General features: G+C 41.4%; 1 protein-coding gene across 1 annotated transcript in view; it reads left to right on the top strand.

The window, feature by feature from the left end:
• LOC129829300 (6-phosphofructo-2-kinase/fructose-2,6-bisphosphatase 2-like) overlaps positions 1-21,284 on the top strand; it is a 35,468-nt gene that overhangs the window by 7,192 nt on the left and 6,992 nt on the right. Inside the window, exons 9-15 of the mRNA XM_055890982.1 lie at positions 508-526; positions 1,138-1,173; positions 7,213-7,317; positions 7,400-7,529; positions 9,824-9,886; positions 9,988-10,052; positions 15,565-15,765. Of these exons, the coding sequence (XP_055746957.1) occupies positions 508-526; positions 1,138-1,173; positions 7,213-7,317; positions 7,400-7,529; positions 9,824-9,886; positions 9,988-10,052; positions 15,565-15,765 (619 nt within the window). The remainder of the gene's footprint in view (positions 1-507; positions 527-1,137; positions 1,174-7,212; positions 7,318-7,399; positions 7,530-9,823; positions 9,887-9,987; positions 10,053-15,564; positions 15,766-21,284) is intronic.

A 21,284-nucleotide genomic window follows, 5' to 3' on the forward strand; every position in this document is an offset into this window, starting at 1 on the left:
TGAAAACTGACAACACAGAGAGAAGACACTGGCAACAGAAAATACAACAGCAGACAAACAGTGGGTGGATGTGGTGTGTGCATGCATGAGAAGTAAAACAACTCTCTTCCTTACATAAGGCAGAGCAAATTAGTGACAACTAGAAATGACATGTTTCAACAACCTGTTCATCTATTTGTCATTTGAACTCTAACTGGGACACCAGGCCCTGGTGTTTTAGGTTGACTTGGAGGGGCCTAATGAAAGGACCTTTTTTCCAGGCTCAGTTCACATTTTGGGACTCTTCGCATAAAACAAGAAGATTGAGGTCTGAGCTTGTATGTTTTCATTTCAAACAAGAAAAGAGGGCAGATAAAATGGTAGTTTTCCTAAAATGGCCTTATAAATAAGAATGTACCAGTGTTTGAGACTACGTGTTGCTAGTGATCAAATCAAATTGTATTGGTCACATACACGTGTTTAGCAGATGTTATTGCGGGTGTAGCGAAATGCTTGTCCACCCGACAGCACTGTAGAGATCACAATGGTGAGTTAGACGCTTCTGATTGGTGACAAAACGAAGGGCTTCATGATAGTCAAGAGCCTTCAGGGTAGAGCTTGAGGCTTTCACATAAATAGTATCACCATAGTCCAATACAGAAATAAAAGTACAATGGATCAACTATTTTCTGTCGACAAAGGAAAAGCAAGCTTTGTGTAATAAAACCCAATACACAGCTTGAGTTTCCTGACAAGGTTTTCTACATAGGTGGTGAAGCTGAACTTCTCAACCACCCAAACTTTCAGATATTTGTACGTTTTGACTTGCTCTATATCATTTCCTTCCAAGGTTGTAATTACATGGTTTTCAGAGTGTTTAGTATTGGAAAATATCATACATTTTGTTTTTAAAGGAATTCAAAACAAGCTTCACATTTTACAGATTCTGTTGAATGATGTTAAAATGCAACTTCTCATCCAGGGCACAGTGAGCATAATTCAAAACCTTCAAAGTTGCTGTGATAGTGCTGTGGCAAGACCTGAAACCTAATTGCATACCACTCCAAATATTGTTTTCCATGACGTAGGCCTTACGTAAGGTTTTAACCACTTCCGAATTCGCCAGATAAAGTTTCGCCCCCATTTCATTTTCCACAGGAGCACACAGAGAAATGCGCAGGGGAGTATGGGAAGGTGAGTGGCACGAACCCTGCTACCGGAGTGATAGAAAAAGTAGCTCTGCTCTACTTTTTACAAATTTCACGCGGCTGCCGCTAACCAATCATGTGATGAGCAAATGTTTGTTAACTTTTTTTATTTTATTAACAACAAATCAATGCAGAAAGTACATAAGGGAACACAAGTATATATAGATTATATATAATGGACAATCGAGCTAGGGGGTACAATATCACATTACAATTACACAAGGACCTTAAGTGACATACTTACACTTACAATTCTAACAGCTTTTTTGTTAGAGTATTTAACTGTCTTAAAATACAGTTAAATGTATTTTTTAGTGTAAGAAAATGTGTTTTTTGTTAGTAAATTTACATTTGTGTATATATAATTTGGCCAAAAGAATAATTAAATTAATTACATAAAAATGTTTCAGCTTATTTCTATTGTATGTAAAGAATCCAAGCAGTACATCTCTCCACAATAGTGTAAAATCTTCATAAATGTGTTCAATTATAAATCTACTGATGTCTTGCCACAGTTTTCTTACATAAATACAATGCCAAAAAAGATGCAACACTGTTTCTGAGTGGTCATTACAAAAGGAGCAATTTGAGTTGATGTTTTCCTTAAACTTCTTCATATAGTGGTTGGCAGGATAATTTTAATTAATAATTTAAGGAAACTTCCTTAATTTTGTTAACAAGTAGGTATGTGTGTGGCAACATCCAAACTTTTTCCCAACAGATATTATCAATAAATCCATTCCAATAAGGCATAACATAAGCTATAGATACAACATCCTGCTGAATCAAGGTTCGTATCGCTCTGTTGTTGAATGGACCAAAAGAGAAACAAATCTTTGCTACTGATGAGTCAACAGGGTCAATAGAAGGTAGGCTCTGATGGTCAGGTCTTGACACGTTCCTGAATAACAGAGCAACACCTGAGGGAATGGCGTCTAAAACAATTGCAAAATCTTTAGGTGTTACAGGGACCTTGTAAAGTGATAAGAATTCCTTATAACTGAGTAAAAGACCTTCTGCATTTACCAGTTGGCTCACCAATATGATATTATTTCGGAACCAATATTCTAAAAACAAATTTTTATACAATTTATTCCATATATAATATCTGTGTGGAGAAAAATTGTGTTTATAAATTAAGGACCATGACAAGAAAACCTGCTGCTGAAAAGCAGTAACTTACACTGGAATTGTCAATATTATAACTGGAAAACAACATGAAGTTAAGGCCACCAAAAGGAGAGAGGACATGATGAGGAATAAAATTCCAGATAGAAGTGGGTCTTCTTGGAAATTGTTTTATCCAATTGATCTTAAAAGTATTATTTTTAAAGTAGTAAAGTCCAGAAAATTCAGTCCACCATTCTCATAAGTGTTCATTACAACAGTTTTCCTAATGTAATGGGTATGGTTTCTCCGAAGACCAGATGCTTTTCAACTTTCTATCTCCTTGCTTATTTTACTGTGAAGATATAAAGATAGAGCGCCATATGTTAGTCTAGAGATACCTTCAGCCTTGGTTATTAGGACTCTACCTTTTAAATAGAAGTCCCTCTGTAGCCATTGATTTAGCTTCTTCTGGGTATTTTTAATAAGAGGGTTAACATTTAGTAAGCCTCTAGAGTTCTGATCCTTTGTAATGGTTATGCCTAAATATGTAAGTTCTTTTATTGGAATACCATAATATGAAGGTGTCACACAATCTTTGACAGCTATGAATTCACATTTATTAATGTTAAGGTATAGACCAGAAGCTTTGATAAAGGATTGTATTGATCGATATGGGAATTTGGTTAGTGTCTTTCAGAAAAAGTGTAGTATCATCAGCCAGCTGGTTTATAATAATTTCTTTACCAGCTATGGAAATACCTTGTACAGGACAATTTTTTTTTTAAGAATTTGCAAGAAGTTGGGTGATTTAATAAAAACAGGTACGGGGAGATAGGACAACCTTGCCTAATTCTTCTCTTTAACTCAAATCTAGGTGAGATTCCATATTTCAATTTGATAGAGCTGTTACCATTTGCAAAGAGAGTCTTAACCTGTCTAGGACTGGGGTTTCGCTAGCGGAAAAGGTAGCGCGGGAAATTCAAAAATATGTTTTTGAAATATTTAACTTTCACACATTAACAAGTCCAATACAGCAAATGAAAGATAAACATCTTGTGAATCCAACATGTCTGGAAAAAAAAAAATGTTTTACAGCGAAAACACCACGTGTATTTATGTTAGCTCACCACCAAATCCAATAAAGCACAGACATTTCTTTCACAGCACAGGTAGCTTTCACAAAACCCACAAATAGAGATAAAACTAATCACTAACCTTTTGAACATCTTCATCAGATGAGTCATATAACATCATGTTACACAATACATTTATGTTTTGTTCGATAATGTGCATATATATATATATATATATATATATATATATATAAAAAATCTGTTTACATTGGCGCGTTACTTGCAGTAATGTTTTGATTCCAAAACTTCTGGTGATTTTGCAGAAATACTCATAATAAACATTGATAAAAGATGCAAGTGTTATTCACATAATTAAAGATAAACTTATCCTCTATGCAACCGCTGTGTCAGATTTCAAAATAAACTTTACGGAAAAAGATTAATCTGAGAACGGCGCTCAGCACAATCCAGCCAAAGAAATAGTCACCATTTTGGCGTCAACAAAAGCTACAAAAACACTAAATATGCACTTACCTTCGAATAACTTCATCAGAAGGCATTCCCAGATCGACAAATGACTGAAAAGTTCCATAAAGCCCATCATTTAGCCACTTGTTGTTAGCATGTTCAGCCCAGGAATCCATTTTCATGACGCGTGAGCAATCCCTCCAGACAAAAACTCAAAGTTCCGTTACAGGTCGTAGAAACGGGTCAAGTGATGTTTGCAATCCATATTTAGTATGTGTTTTACATTAATCATCAATAAGGATCCAACCGGAGAATTTCATTGTCTGAAGAAAAAGCATTGGAACGAGAGCACTCTCTCTCGTGAGCGCGCCAAAAGAGACTGAAAGTTTCTGAAGACCACTCAGTAAAATAGCTCCTATGACCCCCTCCTTTATAGTAGAATCATATAACTAAAATCTAAAGATGGTGACATCTAGTGGAAGCCCTAGGAAGTGTTTGCTCATTCATAACTAGAAGGGGTATCATTTGACACTGTTTTGAAAATCGAGTTCTCATTTCCTGTTTTGACCTCTTCTCAGGTTATCTGCCAAATGAGTTCTGTTCTACTTACAGAAAAAAATCAAACAGTTTTAGAAACTTCAGAGTGTTTTCTATCCAATAATCATCTATCATAATAATATGCATATATTAGTAACTGGGACTGAGGAGCAGGCCGTTTACTTTGGGCACCTTTCATCCAAGCTACTCAATACTGCCCCTGCAGCCATAAGAAGTTAACACTGTGTCCAAAGAAGGGCCAGAGGTCTGCAGAATGGTGTCTACTGCGTAGAGGTGGATCAGAGAATCACCAGCAGCAAGAGCAACATCATTGATGTATACAGAGAAGAGAGTCGGCCCGAGAATGGAACCCTGTGGCACCCCCATAGAGACTGCCAGAGGTCCCGACAACAGGCCCTCCGATTTGACACACTCTATCAGAGAAGTAGTTGGTGAACCAGGCGAGGCAATCATTTGAGAAACCAAGGCTGTTGAGTCTCCCGATAAGAATGTGGTGATTGACAGAGTCTCAAGACTTGGCCAGGTCGATGACTATGGCTGCACAGTATTGTCTCTTATCGATGGCGGTTATGATATCTTTGGTTTCAGCTCTGAAACCAGATTGCACAGTGGAGAAGGTACGGTGGGATTCGAAATGGTCGGTGATCTGTTTGTTAACATGGCTTTCGAAGACCTTAGAAAGGCAGGGTAGGATAGATATATAGGTCTGTAGCAGTTTGGGTCTAGAGTGTCTCCCCCTTTGAAGAGAGGGATGACCGCGGCTGCTTTACAATCTTTGGGAATCTCAGACGATACGAGAGGTTGAACAGGCTAGTAATAGGGGTTGCAACAATTTCAGCAGATCATTTTAAAAAGAAAGGGTCCAGATTGTCTAGCCCGGCTGATTTTGTAGGGCGTCCAGATTTTGCAGCTCTTTCAGAACATCAGCTATCTGGATTTGGCTGAAGGAGAAATGAGGGAGACTTGGGTGAGTTGCTGTGGGGGATGCAGTGCTGTTGACCGGGGTAGGGGTAGCCAGGTGGAAAGTATGGCCAGCCGTAGAAAAATGCTTATTGAAATTCTCAATTATAGTGGATTTATCGGTGGTGATGTTGTTTCCTAGCCTCGGTGCAGTGGGCAGCTGGGAGGAGGTGCTCTTATTCTCCATAGACTTTAGTGTCCCAGAACTTTTGAGTTTGTGCTACAGGATGCAAATTTCTGCTTGAAAAAGCTAGCCTTAGCTTTCCTAACTGCCTGTGTATATTGGTTCCTAACTTCCCTGAAAAGTTGCGTATCACGGGGGCTATTCGATGCTAATGCAGAACGCCACAGGATGTTTTTGTGCTGGTCAAGGGCAGTCAGGTTTGGAGAGAACCAAGGGCTATATCTGTTCCTGGTTCTCATTTTTTTTGAATGGGGCATGCTTATTTAAGATGGTGAGGAAGGCAGTTTTAAAGAATATCTACTGACGGGATGAGGTCAATATTCTTCCAGGATACCCGGGCCAGGTTGATTAGAAAGGCCTGCTCGCTGAAGTGTTTTAGGGAGCGTTTGACAGTGATGAGCGGTGGTCGTTTGACCGCAGACCCATTACGGATGCAGGCAATGAGGCAGTGATCGCTGAGATCTTGGTTGAAAACAGCAGAGGTGTATTTGGAGGGCAAGTTGGTTAGGATGATATCTATGAGGGTGCCCGTGTTTACAGCTTTGGGGTTGTACCTGGTAGGTTCATTGATCATTTGTGTGAGATTGGGGGCATCAAGCTTAGATTGTAGGATGGCTGGGGTGTTAAGCATGTCCCACTTTAGGTCACCTAGCAGCACGAACTCTGAAGATAGATAGGGGGCAATCAGTTCACATATTGTGTCCAGCGCAAAGCTGGGGGCAGAGGGTGGTCTATAGCAAGCAGCAACGGTGAGAGACTTGACCCTGGAAAGGTCGATTTTTAAAAGTAGAAGCTCAAATTGTTTGGGCACTGACCTGGATAGTATGACAGAACTCTGCAGTCTATCTGCAGTAGATTGCAACACCGCCCCCTTTGGCAGTTCTATCTTGTCGGAATATGTTATAGTTAGGGATAGAAATTTCAGGGATTTTGGTGGTCTTCCTAAGCCAGTATTCAGACACGACTAAGACATCCGGGTTGGCAGAGTGTGCTAAAGCAGTGAATAAAACAAACTTAGGGAGGAGGCTTCTAATGTTAACATGCATGAAACCAAGGCTTTTACGGTGACAGAAGTCAACAAAGGAGAGCACCTGGGGAAGAGAAGAGGAGCTAGGCACTACAGGGCCTGGATTAAACTCTACATCACCAGAGGAACAGAGGAGGAGTAGGATAAGGGTACGGCTAAAGGCTATAAGAACTGGTCGTCTAGTAGGTCCGGAACAGAGAGTAAAAGGAGCAGGTTTCTGGTCGCGATAGAATGGATTCAAGGCATAATGTACAGACAAAGATATGGTAGTATGTGGATACAGTGGAGGTAAACCTAGGCATTGAGTGATGAGAGAGATATTGTCTCTAGAAACATCATTTAAACCAGGTGATGTCATCGAATGTGTGGGAGGTGGAACTAAAGGGTTGGATAAGGTATATTGAGCAGGGCTAGAGGCTCTACAGTGAAATAAGACAATCAATAGACAATGATCATGCTGTTTAATCAACTTCTTGATATGCCACACCTGTCAGGTGGTGGATTATCTTGGCAAAGAAGAAATACTCACTAACAGGGATGTAAACAAATGTGTGCACATTTTGAGAGAAATAAGCTTTTTGTACGGTATGGAAAATGTGGGATCTTTCATTTCAGCTCATGAAATGACATATTTCTGTGTCTCAGGGTGTGTGTGAGGAGATGACCTATGATATAATTAAGAAAACCTACCCTGAGGAGTTTTCCTTGAGAGACCAGGACAAGTACCACTACCGCTACCCAGGGGGAGAGGTAATTCTTCCTTCTCTACAGAGATCTATCTGGCCTATTCATCTGAGTCATTGAACTCAGTTTGTCCCTCTCCTCTCCATAGTCCTACCAGGACCTAGTGCAGAGGTTAGAGCCGGTCATCATGGAACTGGAGAGACAAGGCAACGTGCTGGTCATCTGCCACCAGGCTGTCATGCGATGCCTGCTCGCTTACTTCCTGGATAAGAGTGCAGGTACAAACACACAATCTCATTTACAGTGGGGCAAAAAAGTATTTAGTCAGCCACCAATTGTGCAAGTTCTCCCACTTAAGATGAGAGAGGCCTGTAATTTTCATCATAGGTACACTTCAACTATGACAGACAAAATGAGGGAAAAAAATCCAGAAAATCACATTGTAGGATTTTTTATGAATTTATTTGCAAATTATGGTGGAAAATAAGTATTTGGTCAATAACAAAAGTTTATCTCAATACTTTGTTATATACCCTTTGTTGGCAATGACAGATTTCAAACGTTTTCAATAAGTCTTCACAAGGTTTTCACACACTGTTGCTGGTATTTTGGCCCATTCCTCCATGCAGATCTCCTCTAGAGCAGTGATGTTTTGGGGCTGTTGCTGGGCAACACGGACTTTCAACTCCCTCCAAAGATTTTCTATGGGGTTGAGATCTAGAGACTGGCTAGGCCACTCCAGGACCTTGAAATGTTTGGGATCATTGTCATGCTGAAAGACCCAGCCACGTTTCATCTTCAATGCCCTTGCTGATGGAAGGAGGTTTTCACTCAAAATCTCACGATACATGGCCCCATTCATTCTGTCCTTTACACGGATCAGTCGTCCTGGTCCCTTTGCAGAAAAACAGCCCCAAAGCATGATGTTTCCACCCCCATGCTTCACAGTAGGTATGGTGTTCTTTGGATGCAACTCGGCATTCTTTGTCCTCCAAACACGACGAGTTGAGTTTCTACCAAAAAGTTCTATTTTGGTTTCATCTGACCATATGACATTCTCCCAATCTTCTTCTGGATCATCCAAATGCTCTCTAGCAAACTTCAGACGGGCCTGGACATGTACTGGCTTAAGCAGGGGGACACGTCTGCCACTGCAGGATTTGAGTCCCTGGAGGCGTAGTGTGTTACTGATGGTAGGCTTTGTTACTTTGGTCCCAGCTCTCTGCAGGTCATTCACTAGGTCCCCCTGTGTGGTTCTGGGATTTCTGCTCACCGTTCTTGTGATCATTTTGACCCCACGGGGTGAGATCTTGCGTGGAGCCCCAGATCGAGGGAGATTATCAGTGGTCTTGTATGTCTTCCATTTCCTAATAATTGCTCCCACAGTTGATTTCTTCAAACCAAGCTGCTTAACAATTGCAGATTCAGTCTTCCCAGCCTGGTGCAGGTCTACAATTTTGTTTCTGGTGTCCTTTGACAGCTCTTTGGTCTTGGCCATAGTGGAGTTTGGAGTGTGACTGTGAGGTTGTGGACAGGTGTCTTTTATACTGATAACAAGTTCAAACAGGTGCCATTAATACAGGTAACGAGTGGAGAACAGAGGAGCCTCTTAAAGAAGAAGTTACAGGTCTGTGAGAGCCAGAAATCTTGCTTGTTTGTAGGTGACCAAATACTTATTTTCCACCATAATTTGCAAATAAATTCATACAAAATCCTACAATGTGATTTTCTGGATTTTTTTTTTCTCATTTTGTCTGTCATAGTTGAAGTGTACCTATGATGAAATTTACAGGCCTCATCTTTTTAAGTGGGAGAACTTGCACAATTGGTGGCTGACTAAATACTTTTTTGTCCCACTGTATATAAACATGGAGATTCGCAGATAGACACAGCTGTGTTAGGAAACTCATTTACTTTGGCTAGGATACAAACACACCTCTTAATTTACATCTGCTTGTTTTGAGTGAAAAACACTTGCACATGTTCATCCTGGAAGAAACAGGACAGAAATAAAAGTCAAATAAAATTTTATTTGTCACATGTGCCAAATACTTGAAGTGAATTGCTTACTTACAAGCCCTTAACCAACAATGCAGTTTAAAAAAAAACCATCATGTTTTGTGTAACAAATAGTGAGGCTCTATACAGAGGGTCCTGGTACAGAGTTGATGTGCGGTGGCACCGGTTAGTCGAGGTAATTAAGTTGAGGCTAAACAATGTCACATGGCCCTCTTAAAGGTCTGTCAAAGTCAGGAGCAAAAGTGGTTTGTGCCTAAAAGAGCATTTTAAACACTAGTAAAGTCTGTCTGCCACAGCTCGCCCACACTGTGACTGGGCATTGGGCACCTCTGACTGTCACTGCCTGATCCCAGATGTCATGAAAGGGAAGTAATGTAATCTATTGAGTAATGATATCGTCTAATCTAAATATAATCCCTGAAAAATAAATATGTATCATTAACTGTCATGTGTCATTGAAATGCATAAGATTGAGTTGTCTTGAGATGATGCATAGATCTCACGTGTAATGTTCTAAGTGAAGTCATTGGCATTCTTGTTTCTGTTGACACAGATGACCTGCCCTACTTGAAGTGTCCCCTCCACACAGTTCTAAAGCTCACCCCTGTGGCTTATGGTAGGATATCTCATCCAAGACTACCCTGTCTCAGAATCCACATATTTCTCCTCCCTCTCTCAGGTTAACATTGACTGTTATTCTCTCCATCTCTCGGCCAGGTTGCAAAGTGGACATGTTTGACCTGAAAGTGAAGGCTGTGAACACTCACCGGGATAGGACATTAGTGAGTTGCTCTCCTTGCCATATCGCTGTTCAATCTACTGTGCGTTCTTCTTAATTTCCTAGGTTTATTTCCTGTATCCCTCTCCTATTTCCTGTATCCCTCTCGGTAACGGATGTGGCCAGTTCTGAACACTGATCCGACGACTTTCCCTCATGGGTCAGTTTGACAGTAAACAGCCGAGTCATTACCATCTGGCTAAGCTGTGGAGGTGTGGTTTGAAGAGTTCTATTTTGTAGTGAAATTGTTCTTATAAAAAGCCATCGCACCATCTCCACCCTCAACCACACAAAGGGCCTATTTCATGTAATCTAATCTGTGTTCTGGTTATACAGTACAGTACCTACAGAAATTATTCACATCCACTGACTTTCTCCAAATTTTCTTGTCTTACAACCTGAATTTAAAATGGATGAAATATTTGTTTGTTTTTTGTCACTGGCCTACACACAATACCCCATAATGTGAAAGTGGAATTATGTTTTTAGACATTTTGACAAATTGATTAAACATGAAAATATGAAATGTCTTGAGTAAGTATTCTACCCCTTTTTGTTATGGCAAGCGTAAATAAGTTTGGTAGTAAAAGTGTGCTTAGCAAGTCACAATAAGTTGCATAGACTCACTCTGTGTGCAATAATAGTGTTTAACATGATTTTCTAATGACTACCTTATCTCTGTACCCCACACACACAATTCTCTGAGGTCTCAGTCGAGAAGTGAATTTCAACACAGCTGCAACCACAAAGACCAGGGAGGTTTTCCATTGCCTCGCAAAGAAGGGCACCTATTGCTAGATGTGAAAACATTTATAAAAAGTAGACATTGAATATCCCTTTGAGCATGGTGAAGTTATTAATTACACTTTGGATGGTTTAGCAATACATCCATTCACATCAAAGTTAAAGGCTTCCTTTCTAACTCAGTTGCCGGAGGGGAAGGAAACCGCTCAGGGATTTCATCATGAGGCTAACGGTAACTTTTTAAAATCGTTACAGAGTTTAATGGCTCAAACTGATGATGGATGAACAACATTGTAGTTACTCCCCAATTCTAAACTAATTGACTGAGTGAAAAGAAGGAGTAATCTTCCGGCGCCGACAGAGATGGCCGCCTCGCTTCGCGTTCCTAGGAAACTATGCAGTATTTTTTTTTTATGTGTTATTTCTTACATTGGTACCCCAGGTAATCTTAGGTTTCATTACATACAGTCGGGAGGAACTACTGAATATAAGAGCAACGTCAACTCACCATCATTACAACCAGGAATATGACTCTCCCGAAGCGGATCCTGTGTTTTGCCTTCCACCCAATACAATGGATCTGATCCCAGCCGGCGACCCCAAACAACGACGCCGTAAAAGGGGCAAGCGAAGCGGTCTTCTGGTCAGGCTTCGGAGACGGGCACATCGCGCTCCACTCCCTAGCATACTACTTGCCAATGTCCAGTCTCTTGACAACAAGGTTGATGAAATCCGAGCAAGGGTAACATTCCAGAGAGACACCAGAGACTGTAACGTTCTTTGCTTCATGGAAACATGGCTCACTCGAGAGACGCTAACGAAGTCGGTGCAGCCAGCTGGTTTCTTCACGCATCGCGCCGACAGAAACAAACATCTTTCTGCTAAGAAGAGGGGCGGGGTGTATGCCTTATGATTAACAAGACGTTGTGTGATCATAACAACATACAGGAACTCAAGTCATTCTGTTCACCTGATTTAGAATTCCTCACAATCAAATGTCGACCGCATTATCTACCAAGGGAATTCTCTTCGATTATAATCACAGCCGTATATATTCCCCCCCAAGCAGACACATCGATGGCCCTGAACGAACTTTATCTGACTCTATGTAAACTGGAAACCACACACCCTGAGGCTGCATTCATTGTAGCTGGGGATTTTAACAAGGCTAATCTGAAAACAAAACTCCCTAAATTCTATCAGCATATCGATTGTGCTACCAGGGCTGGTAAAACCTTGGATCATTGTTATACTAACTTCCGCGACGCATATAAGGCCCTCCCCCGCCCTCCCTTCGGAAAAGCTGACCACAACTCCATTCTGTTGCTTCCAGCCTACAAACAGAAACTAAAACAGCAAGCTCCCGCGCTCAGGTCTGTTCAACGCTGGACCGACCAATCTGATTCCACGCTTCAAGACTGCTTCGATCACGTGGATTGGGATATGTTCCGCATTGCGTCCAACAACAACATTGACGAACGCTGATTCGGTGAGCGAGTTCATTAGAAAGTGCATTGACGATGTCGTACCCACAGCAACGATTAAAACATTCCCAAACCAGAAACCGTGGATTGATTGCAGCATTCGCGTGAAACTGAAAGCGCGAACCACTGCTTTTAACCAGGGCAAGGTGACCGGAAACATGACCGAATACAAACAGTGTAGCTATTCCCTCCGCAAGGCAATCAAACAAGCTAAGTGCCAGTACAGAGACAAAGTAGAGTCGCAATTCAACAGCTCAGACACAAGAGGTATGTGGCAGGGTCTACAGTCAATCACGGATTACAAAAAGAAAACCAGCCACGTCGCGGACCAGGAAGTCTTGCTCCCAGACAGACTAAATAACTTTTTTGCTCGCTTTGAGGACAATACAGTGCCACTGACATGGCCCGCTACCAAAACCTGTGGGCTCTCCTTCACTGCAGCCGAGGTGAGTAAAACATTTAAACGTGTTAACCCTCGCAAGGCTGCAGGCCCAGACGGCATTCCCAGCCGCGTCCTCAGAGCATGCGCAGACCAGCTGGCTGGTGTGTTTACGGACATATTCAATCAATCCTTATTCCAGTCTGCTGTTCCCACATGCTTCAAGAGGGCCACCATTGTTCCTGTTCCCAAGAAAGCTAAGGTAACTGAGCTAAACGACTACCGCCCCGTAGCACACACTTCCGTCATCATGAAGTGCTTTGAGAGACTAGTCAAGGACCATATCACCTCCACCCTACCTGACACCCTAGACCCACTCCAATTTGCTTACCGACCCAATAGGTCCACAGACGATGCAACCACACTGCACACTGCCCTAACCCATCTGGACAAGAGGAATACCTATGTGAGAATGCTGTTCATCGACTACAGCTCAGCATTTAACACCATAGTACCCTCCAAACTCGTCATCAAGCTCGAGACCCTGGGTCTCGACCCCGCCCTGTGCAACTGGGTCCTGGACTTCCTGACGGGCCGCCCCCAGGTGGTGAGGGTAGGTAACATCTCCACCCCGCTGATCCTCAACACTGGGGCCCCACAAGGGTGCGTTCTGAGCCCTCTCCTGTACTCCCTGTTCACCCACGACTGCGTGGCCATGCACGCCTCCAACTCAATCATCAAGTTTGCGGACGACACTACAGTGGTAGGCTTGATTACCAAAAACGACGAGACGGCCTACAGGGAGGAGGTGAGGGCCCTCGGAGTGTGGTGTCAGGAAAATAACCTCACACTCAATGTCAACAAAACAAAGGAGATGATTGTGGACTTCAGGAAACAGCAGAGGGAGCCCCCCCCCCCCCCCCCTATCCACATCGACGGGACAGTAGTGGAGAAGGTGGAAAGTTTTAAGTTCCTCGGTGTACACATCACGGACAAACTGAATTTGTCCACCTACAAGGTAGGGGTGGTATACAGAAGATTGCCCTATTTGATAAAAGACCAAGTCCATATTATGGCAAGAACAGCTCAAATAAGCAAGGAGAAACAACAGTCCATTTCTTTAAGACATGAAGGTCAGTCAATCTGGAACACTTTCAAGAACTTTCAAAGTTTCTTCAAGTGCAGTTGCAAAAACCATCAAGCTCTATGATGAAGCTGGCTCTCATGAGGACCGCCACAGGAAAGGAAGACCTAGAGTTACCTCTGCTGAAGAGGATACGTTCATTAGTTACCAGCCTCAGATTGCATCCCAAATAAATGCTTCAGAGTTCAAGTAACAGATACATCTCAACATCAACTGTTCATAGGAGACTGCGTGAATCAGGCCTTCATGATCGAATTGCTGCAAAGAAACCACTACTAATGGACACCAATAAGAAGAAGAGACTTGCTTGGGGTAAAGAAACACGAGCAATGGACTTTAGACAGGTGGAAATCTGTCCTTTTGTCTGAGTCCAAATTAGATTTTTGGTTCCAACCGCCGTGTCTTTGTGAGACGCAGAGTAGGTGAATGGATGATCTATGCATGTGTGGTTCCCACCGTGACGCATGGAGGAGGAGGTGTGGGGGTGCTTTGCTGGTGACACTATCGGTGATTTATTTTGAATTCAAGGCACACTTAACCAGCATGGCTACCACAGCATTCTGCAGCGACACACCATCCCATCTGGTTTGCGCTTAGTCCCACTATCATTTGTTTTTCAACAGGACAATGACTCACCACACCTCCAGGCTATGTAAGGCCTATTTGACCAAGAAGGAGATTGATGGAGTGCTGCATCAGATGACCTGGCCTCCACAGTCACCCGACCTCAACCCAATTGAGATGGTTTGGGATGAGTTGGACCGCAGAATGAAGGAAAAGCAAGCAACAAGTGATCAGCATATGTGGTAACTCCTTCAAGACTGGAAAGCATTCCAGGTGAAGCTGGTTGAGAGAATGTCAAGTGTGCAAAGCTGTGATAAAGGGTTGCTACTTTGAAGAATATATATATATATATATATATATATATATATATATATATATATATATATATATATATATATATAAACATTATTTCATTAGTTTTGTTGTCTTCACTATTACTCTACATTGTAGAAAATATAAACAATTGAATGGGTAGGTGTGTCCAAACTTTTGACTGGTTCTGTAAATTTACTTAAATCTATAGCAAGACCTGAAAATGGTGGTCAAGCAATAATCAATATCCAATTTGACAAAAAAGCTTGAAGAATTTTGAAAAGAATAATGGACAAATGTTGCACAATCCAGGTGTGGAAAGCTCTTACAGACTTAACCAGAAAGACTTACAGCTGTAATCACTGCCAAAGGTGCTTCGACAAAGTATTCACTCAGGGGTGTGAATACTTATGTAAATTTCTGTATTTTATTTTCAATAAATTTGCTAAAATTGTTTTCACTTTGTCATTATGGGGTTTTGTGTGTAGATGGGTGAGAAAAAAACATATTTAATCAATTTTGAATCGTAACACAGCAAAATGTGGATTAAGTCAAGGGGTATGAATATTTTCTGATGGTATTGTAGTTCTGGTGTGAACAGACCTCAGTGCTGTCCCCAGTACAGTGTGTTAACCAGATGTCCCTGGTGGTGTGGGCGTCACACTCATAAAAATGACCACACTGCCTTTTCCTGAGAATAGCCCTGTTAAATGGAGGGAGAATAACATGTCTGGGAAAGGAACCGCAAAAGCGCCTTCAATCTTCTGTTTGTTCCAGCTGGATTGTTTTCACAAGAAGTGTAGCAAGCAAGGCGTGCGCACACACACACACACAGTGAAACATACTTTCTCTCATTTCTGATTCTCTTTCCTTAATCTTCTCTCACCAGGATAAAGTCCGTAATGACGTCGTTCCTGCCACATTCCTCCGGAGGAACAGTTTCACCCCGCTGTCCAGTCACGACCAGGTGAAGCGACCGCGCCTCTACAGTGCTGGCAACCTACCTCAATCTCGACGGCCCCTGGCCCCCTTTCTACCCAGCATGCAGTCCTTCGAGGACCCTGAAGGAGCAGAGTTGGCACAAAGCCAAGTTAGTGTTGTCTTTCTGTATAAATGTCTCGCTCTTTTAAATATGTTTATGATGTTACTTATGTCCAACTGAGACTCAGTGATATGACCTTTCCACAAGCAGTAGGATAAACATCAGTTACTGCAGGTAAGCACAATGCAAGACGATGATGCACTCAGAGTATCTGCACGGGTGTGCTTCACGCTGCTGCAAGGCAATAGCTACAGGACCAAAACAATTTTGTCTCACGCTTCGCAGTCTTAGTTGTTGCAGAAGTCGGCCCGATTCTGCTCTTTACTATGTGCATCACTGACTCTACCTTTTAACCCTAAAAGCTCCAACATATTTTTTGCTTAAGGGTGCCAACGGAGGTTATTATTATTGACCCCAAATTGGTAATGATTGCAAAGAGACACTGTCTTTCAAGCAGTAAAACATTCAAATTCCCCCAAATAACCAGATATTTATTTATTTATTTATTATCACGCATTTATTGTACAATTTAGGGTGACCAACAGGATTTTGTGGAAATTCGCGGGGGAGTGTAGACTACATGAATACAAAATGTTGGCAGAATTTTACAGATTTCATGTCCAAACTACACCTGTAAGCCCATCCATTTGATTTTCAAATATTTTTTTGTGAGCAAATTAGAGCAGATTGTGTTCATTATGGCTGCAATCCCGTTTAACAGGATATGACAACAGCCAGTGAAAGTGCAGGGCGCCAAATTCAAACAACAGATCTCATAATTAAAATTCCTCAAACATACATGTATTTTATACCATTTTAAAGGTCATTTTTTTGTTAATCCCACCAAAGTGTCCGATTTCAAATATGCTTTACAGCGAAAGCACCACAAACAATTGTTAGGTCACCGCAAAAATCACAGAAAAATACAGCCATTTTTCCAGCCAAAGACAGGAGTCACAAAAAGCAAAAATAGAGATAAAATTAATCACTAACCTTTGATCTTCATCAGATGACACTCATAGGACTTCATGTTACACAATACATATATGTTTTGTTCGATAAAGTTCATATTTATATCCAAAAACCCGCCAAATTGTGCAGTCAACAAAACTCATAAATAGTATTATAAATCTTTGTCGGAATGCACTCCCAGGACTCCCACTTCCACAAGAAATGTTTGTTTTGTTCGGTAATGTCCATTTATTTCCAAATAGCTATTTTTGTTAGCGTGTTTGGTAAACAAATCCAAAGTCAGGAAACGTGTTCACTAAAAGCAGACAATGTAAAAAAAAGTTCCATAACAGTCAATAGAAACATGTCAAACGATGTATTGAATCAATCTTTAGAATGTTTTTAACATAAATCTTGAATAACGTTCCAACCGGAAAATACTATTGACTTCAGATGTGCGATGGAACAGAGCTCCCTCTCATGCGAACGCGCATGGTCATGGCATGGTAGACCTGACTAATTCCTATCTCCTTTGGCCCTACTTCACAATAGCGGAATCAGACAAGGTTCTACAGACTGACATCTAGTGGAAGCCGTAAGAAGTGCAAACAGATCCATATCCCACTGTGTATTCAATAGGGGCTGGGTTGAAAATCGACCAACCTCAGATTTCCCACTTCCTGTTTGGATTTCTTCTCAGGTTTTTGCCTGCCATATGAGTTCTGTTATACTCACAGACATCGTTCAAACAGTTTTAGAAACTTCAGAGTGTTTTCTATCCAATACTAAAAATAATATGCACATATTAGCAACTGGGGCTGAGGAGCAGGCAGTTTACTATGGGCACCTTTCATCCAAGCTACTCAATACTGCCCCTGCAGCCATAAGAAGTTAACAAATGATATATCCTTCCTGTATTTAGTTTCAATACAAGCATATTCTGCATAGTGGTACATGCCTTTGTATTTTGTCCACAATATACACTGCTGTTCAAAAGTTTGGGGTCACTTAGAAATGTCCTTGTTTTTGAAAGAAGAGCAAAACAAAATTGTCCATTAAAATAACATCAAATTGATCATAAATGCAGTGTTAGACATTGTTAATGTTGTATATGACGATCGAAACGGCAGATTTTTTATGGAATGTCTACAGAGGCCCATTATCAGCAACCATCACTCCTCCACTCAATGGCACTTTGTTAGATAATCCATTTTAAAAGGCTAATTGATCATTAGAAAACCCTTTTACAATTATGTTAGCACAGCTGAAAATGGTTGTGCTGATTCAAGAAGCAATACAACTGGCTACCTTAAGACTAGTTGAGTATCTGGAGCATCAGCATTTTTTGGGTTGGATTACAGGCTCAAAATGGCCAGAAACAAATAACTTTCTTCTGAAACTTGTCAGTCTATTCTTGTTCTGAGAAATGAAGGCTATTCCATGTGAGAAATTGAAGATCTCGTACAACGCTGGGTACTACTCCCTTCACAGAAAAACAAGGAAATTTCTAAGTGACCCCAAACTTTTGAACAGTAGTGAACAGTACTGCAACTCGCTGGATTACTGCAACTCGCTGTTGGCTGCGCTCCCTGCCTGTGCCATTAAACCCCTACAACTCATCCAGAACGCCGCAGCCCGTCTGGTGTTCAACCTTCCCAAGTTCTCTCACGTCACCCCGCTACTCCGCTCTCTCCACTGGCTTCCAGTTGAAGCTCGCATCCGCTACAAGACCATGGTGCTTGCCTACGGAGCTGTGAGGGGAACGGCACCTCCGTACCTTCAGGCTCTGATCAGGCCCTACACCCAAACAAGGGCACTGCATTCATCCACCTCTGGCCTGCTCGCCTCCCTACCTCTGAGGAAGTACAGTTCCCGCTCAGCCCAGTCAAAACTGTTCGCTGCTCTGGCACCCCAATGGTGGAACAAACTCCCTCACGACGCCAGGTCAGCGGAGTCAATCACCACCTTCCGGAGACACCTGAAACCCCACCTCTTTAAGGAATACCTAGGATAGGATAAAGTAATCCTTCTAACCCCCCCCCCCCCCCTAAAAGATTTAGATGCACTATTGTAAAGTGGTTGTTCCACTGGATATCATAAGGTGAATGCACCAATTTGTAAGTCGCTCTGGATAAGAGCGTCTGCTAAATGACAAATGTTAAATGTAAATGTGTATATATTTTTTTGGGTCTATTCAGCTAACCATCCTAAAACAGTAACATTATACTATGCTGTTATATTTGGTTATGTAGAATACTAATTAATCGTTGTGATCTTCCAAGACACTGGTTGTTTCTGAATACCCATACTAGCGTACTAAATAGTATGCAAAAAAAAAAAGTTTTTTATAATATGTGAAATGTAGTACTCTGAATGTGTCATCTAATGCGCGATTGTTTTGACACCTGCCATTCGTTCATTTTGGTACAGCATGTCAATTTATCTGATTATCAGCTGTTAAAACACCTGAGTAGGAGAAGACGAGTGAATTCTACTAGATCAGATATTCCCAAACTGGGGGCAATTCTGTTGGGGGTACGCCAAATAAAAATGGGATTCACATAAAATATGTTTTTGTCTTCACATTTTCAACAGGACATTTACATTTTCCAAAGGGGCTATACAGCAAATATGTTAAATGAGCAACTAATGAGCATGTAGAGCCTCACAAGTTAGATAAAATTGCCTTATTTCAGTCTAACACGGCTATTTAGTTTTGTAGCACTTCGTCAGAAGCAACATTTTTGTAAGTAGTTAGGCAACTGTCCTCCAAGTTTAGCTCGAATTTTGCTGGAAAGTATTTGAGAAATGTAATTTGTTGACGATAGGCCTATGTCTCGTCTTGCGCTGTGCAGAATATCAGATCTCAGTAATGATTGGAGAAGTGTTTAACATCTCCAGTACAACATCCTTATTATATATACAGTTGAAGTCGGAAGGTTATTTCAGCTTTTATTTCTTTCACCACATTCCCAGTGGGTCAGAAGTTTACATACACTCAATTAGTATTTGGTATAATTGCCTTTAAATTGTTTTACTTTGGCCAAACGTTTCGTGAAGCCTTCCATAAGCTTCCCTCAATAAGTTGGGTGAATTTTGGCCCATTCCTCCTGACAGAGCTGGTGTAACTGAGTCCGGTTTGTAGGCCTCCTTGTTCGCACACGCTTTTTCAGTTCTGCCCACAAATTTTCTATAGGATTGAGGTCAGGGCTTTGTGATGGTCATTCCAATACCTTGACTTTGTTGTCCTTAAGCCATTTTGCCACAGCTTAGGAAGTATGGTTGGGGTCATTGTCCATTTGGAAGACCCATTTGCGACCAAGCTTTAACTTCCTGAATGATGTCTTGAGATGTTGCTCCAATATATCCACAGAATTTCCTCCTTCATGATGCCATCTATTTTGTGAAGTGCATCAGTCCCTCCTGCAGCAAAGCACCCCCACAACATGATGCTGCCACCCCTGTGTTTCACGGTTGGGCTGGTGTTCTTTGGCTTGCAAGCCTCTGCCTTTTTCCTCCAAACATAACAATGGTCATTATGGCCAAACAGTTATATTTTTGTTTCATCAGAACTGAGGACATTTTTCCAAAAATAAAAACTTTGCCCCCATTTGCAGTTGCAAACCGTAGTCTGGCTTTTTTATGGTGATTTTGGAGCAGTGGCTTCTTGCTGACAGGCCTTTCAGGTTATGTCGATATAGGACTCGTTTTACTGTGGATATAGATACTTTTGTACCCGTTTCCTCCAGCATCTTCACAAGGTCACAACGTCTTGCTTTGCTGTTGTTCTGGGATTGATTTGTACCTTTCCCACCAAAGTACGTTCATCTCTAGGAGACAGAACGCGTCTCCTTCCTGAGCGGTAAGATGGCTGCATGGTCCCATGATGTTTATACTTGCGTATTATTGTTTTTACAGATGAACATGGTACCTTCAGGCATTTGGAAATTGCTCCCAAGCATGAACCAGACTTGTGGAGGTCTACAATTTATTTTCTGAGGTCTTGGCTGATTTCTTTTGATTTTCTCATAATGTCAAGCAAAGAGGCACTGAGTTTGAAGGTAGGCCTTGAAATACATCCACAGGTACACCTCCAATTGACGCAAATGATGTCAATTAACCTATCGGAAGCTTCTAAAGCCATTACATCATTTTCTGGAATTTTCCAAGATGTTTAAAGGCACAGTCAACTTAGTGTATGTAAACCTCTGACCCACTTGAATTGTGATACAGTGAAATATTCTGTCTGTAAACAATTTCTGGAAAAATTACTTGTGTCATGCACAAAGTAGATGTCCTAACCGACTTGCCAAAACTATAGTTTGTTAACATGAATTTTGTGGAGTGGTTGAAAAACAAGTTTTAATGACTCCAACCTAAGTGTATGTAACTTCCGACTTCAACTGTTTATATAAGCGCAACATGACTGCAAGAGACCGGTTGGAATGTGTGACTGAAATACGGGACAAATCAACATTTTCTTTCTAAATTAGTGGTGTTTGAATTTGTTAATAAAATGCGGAACATGATTGTTTGGTTGGGGGACGCAGGACAAAGGGACAAATGCTGGACTGTCCCACACAAGTTTAATGTTTCAAAATATATATTTTTAATTT

The sequence above is a fragment of the Salvelinus fontinalis genome, chromosome 31 (assembly GCF_029448725.1).
Source record: "Salvelinus fontinalis isolate EN_2023a chromosome 31, ASM2944872v1, whole genome shotgun sequence".
NCBI classification, from domain to species: domain Eukaryota; kingdom Metazoa; phylum Chordata; class Actinopteri; order Salmoniformes; family Salmonidae; genus Salvelinus; species Salvelinus fontinalis.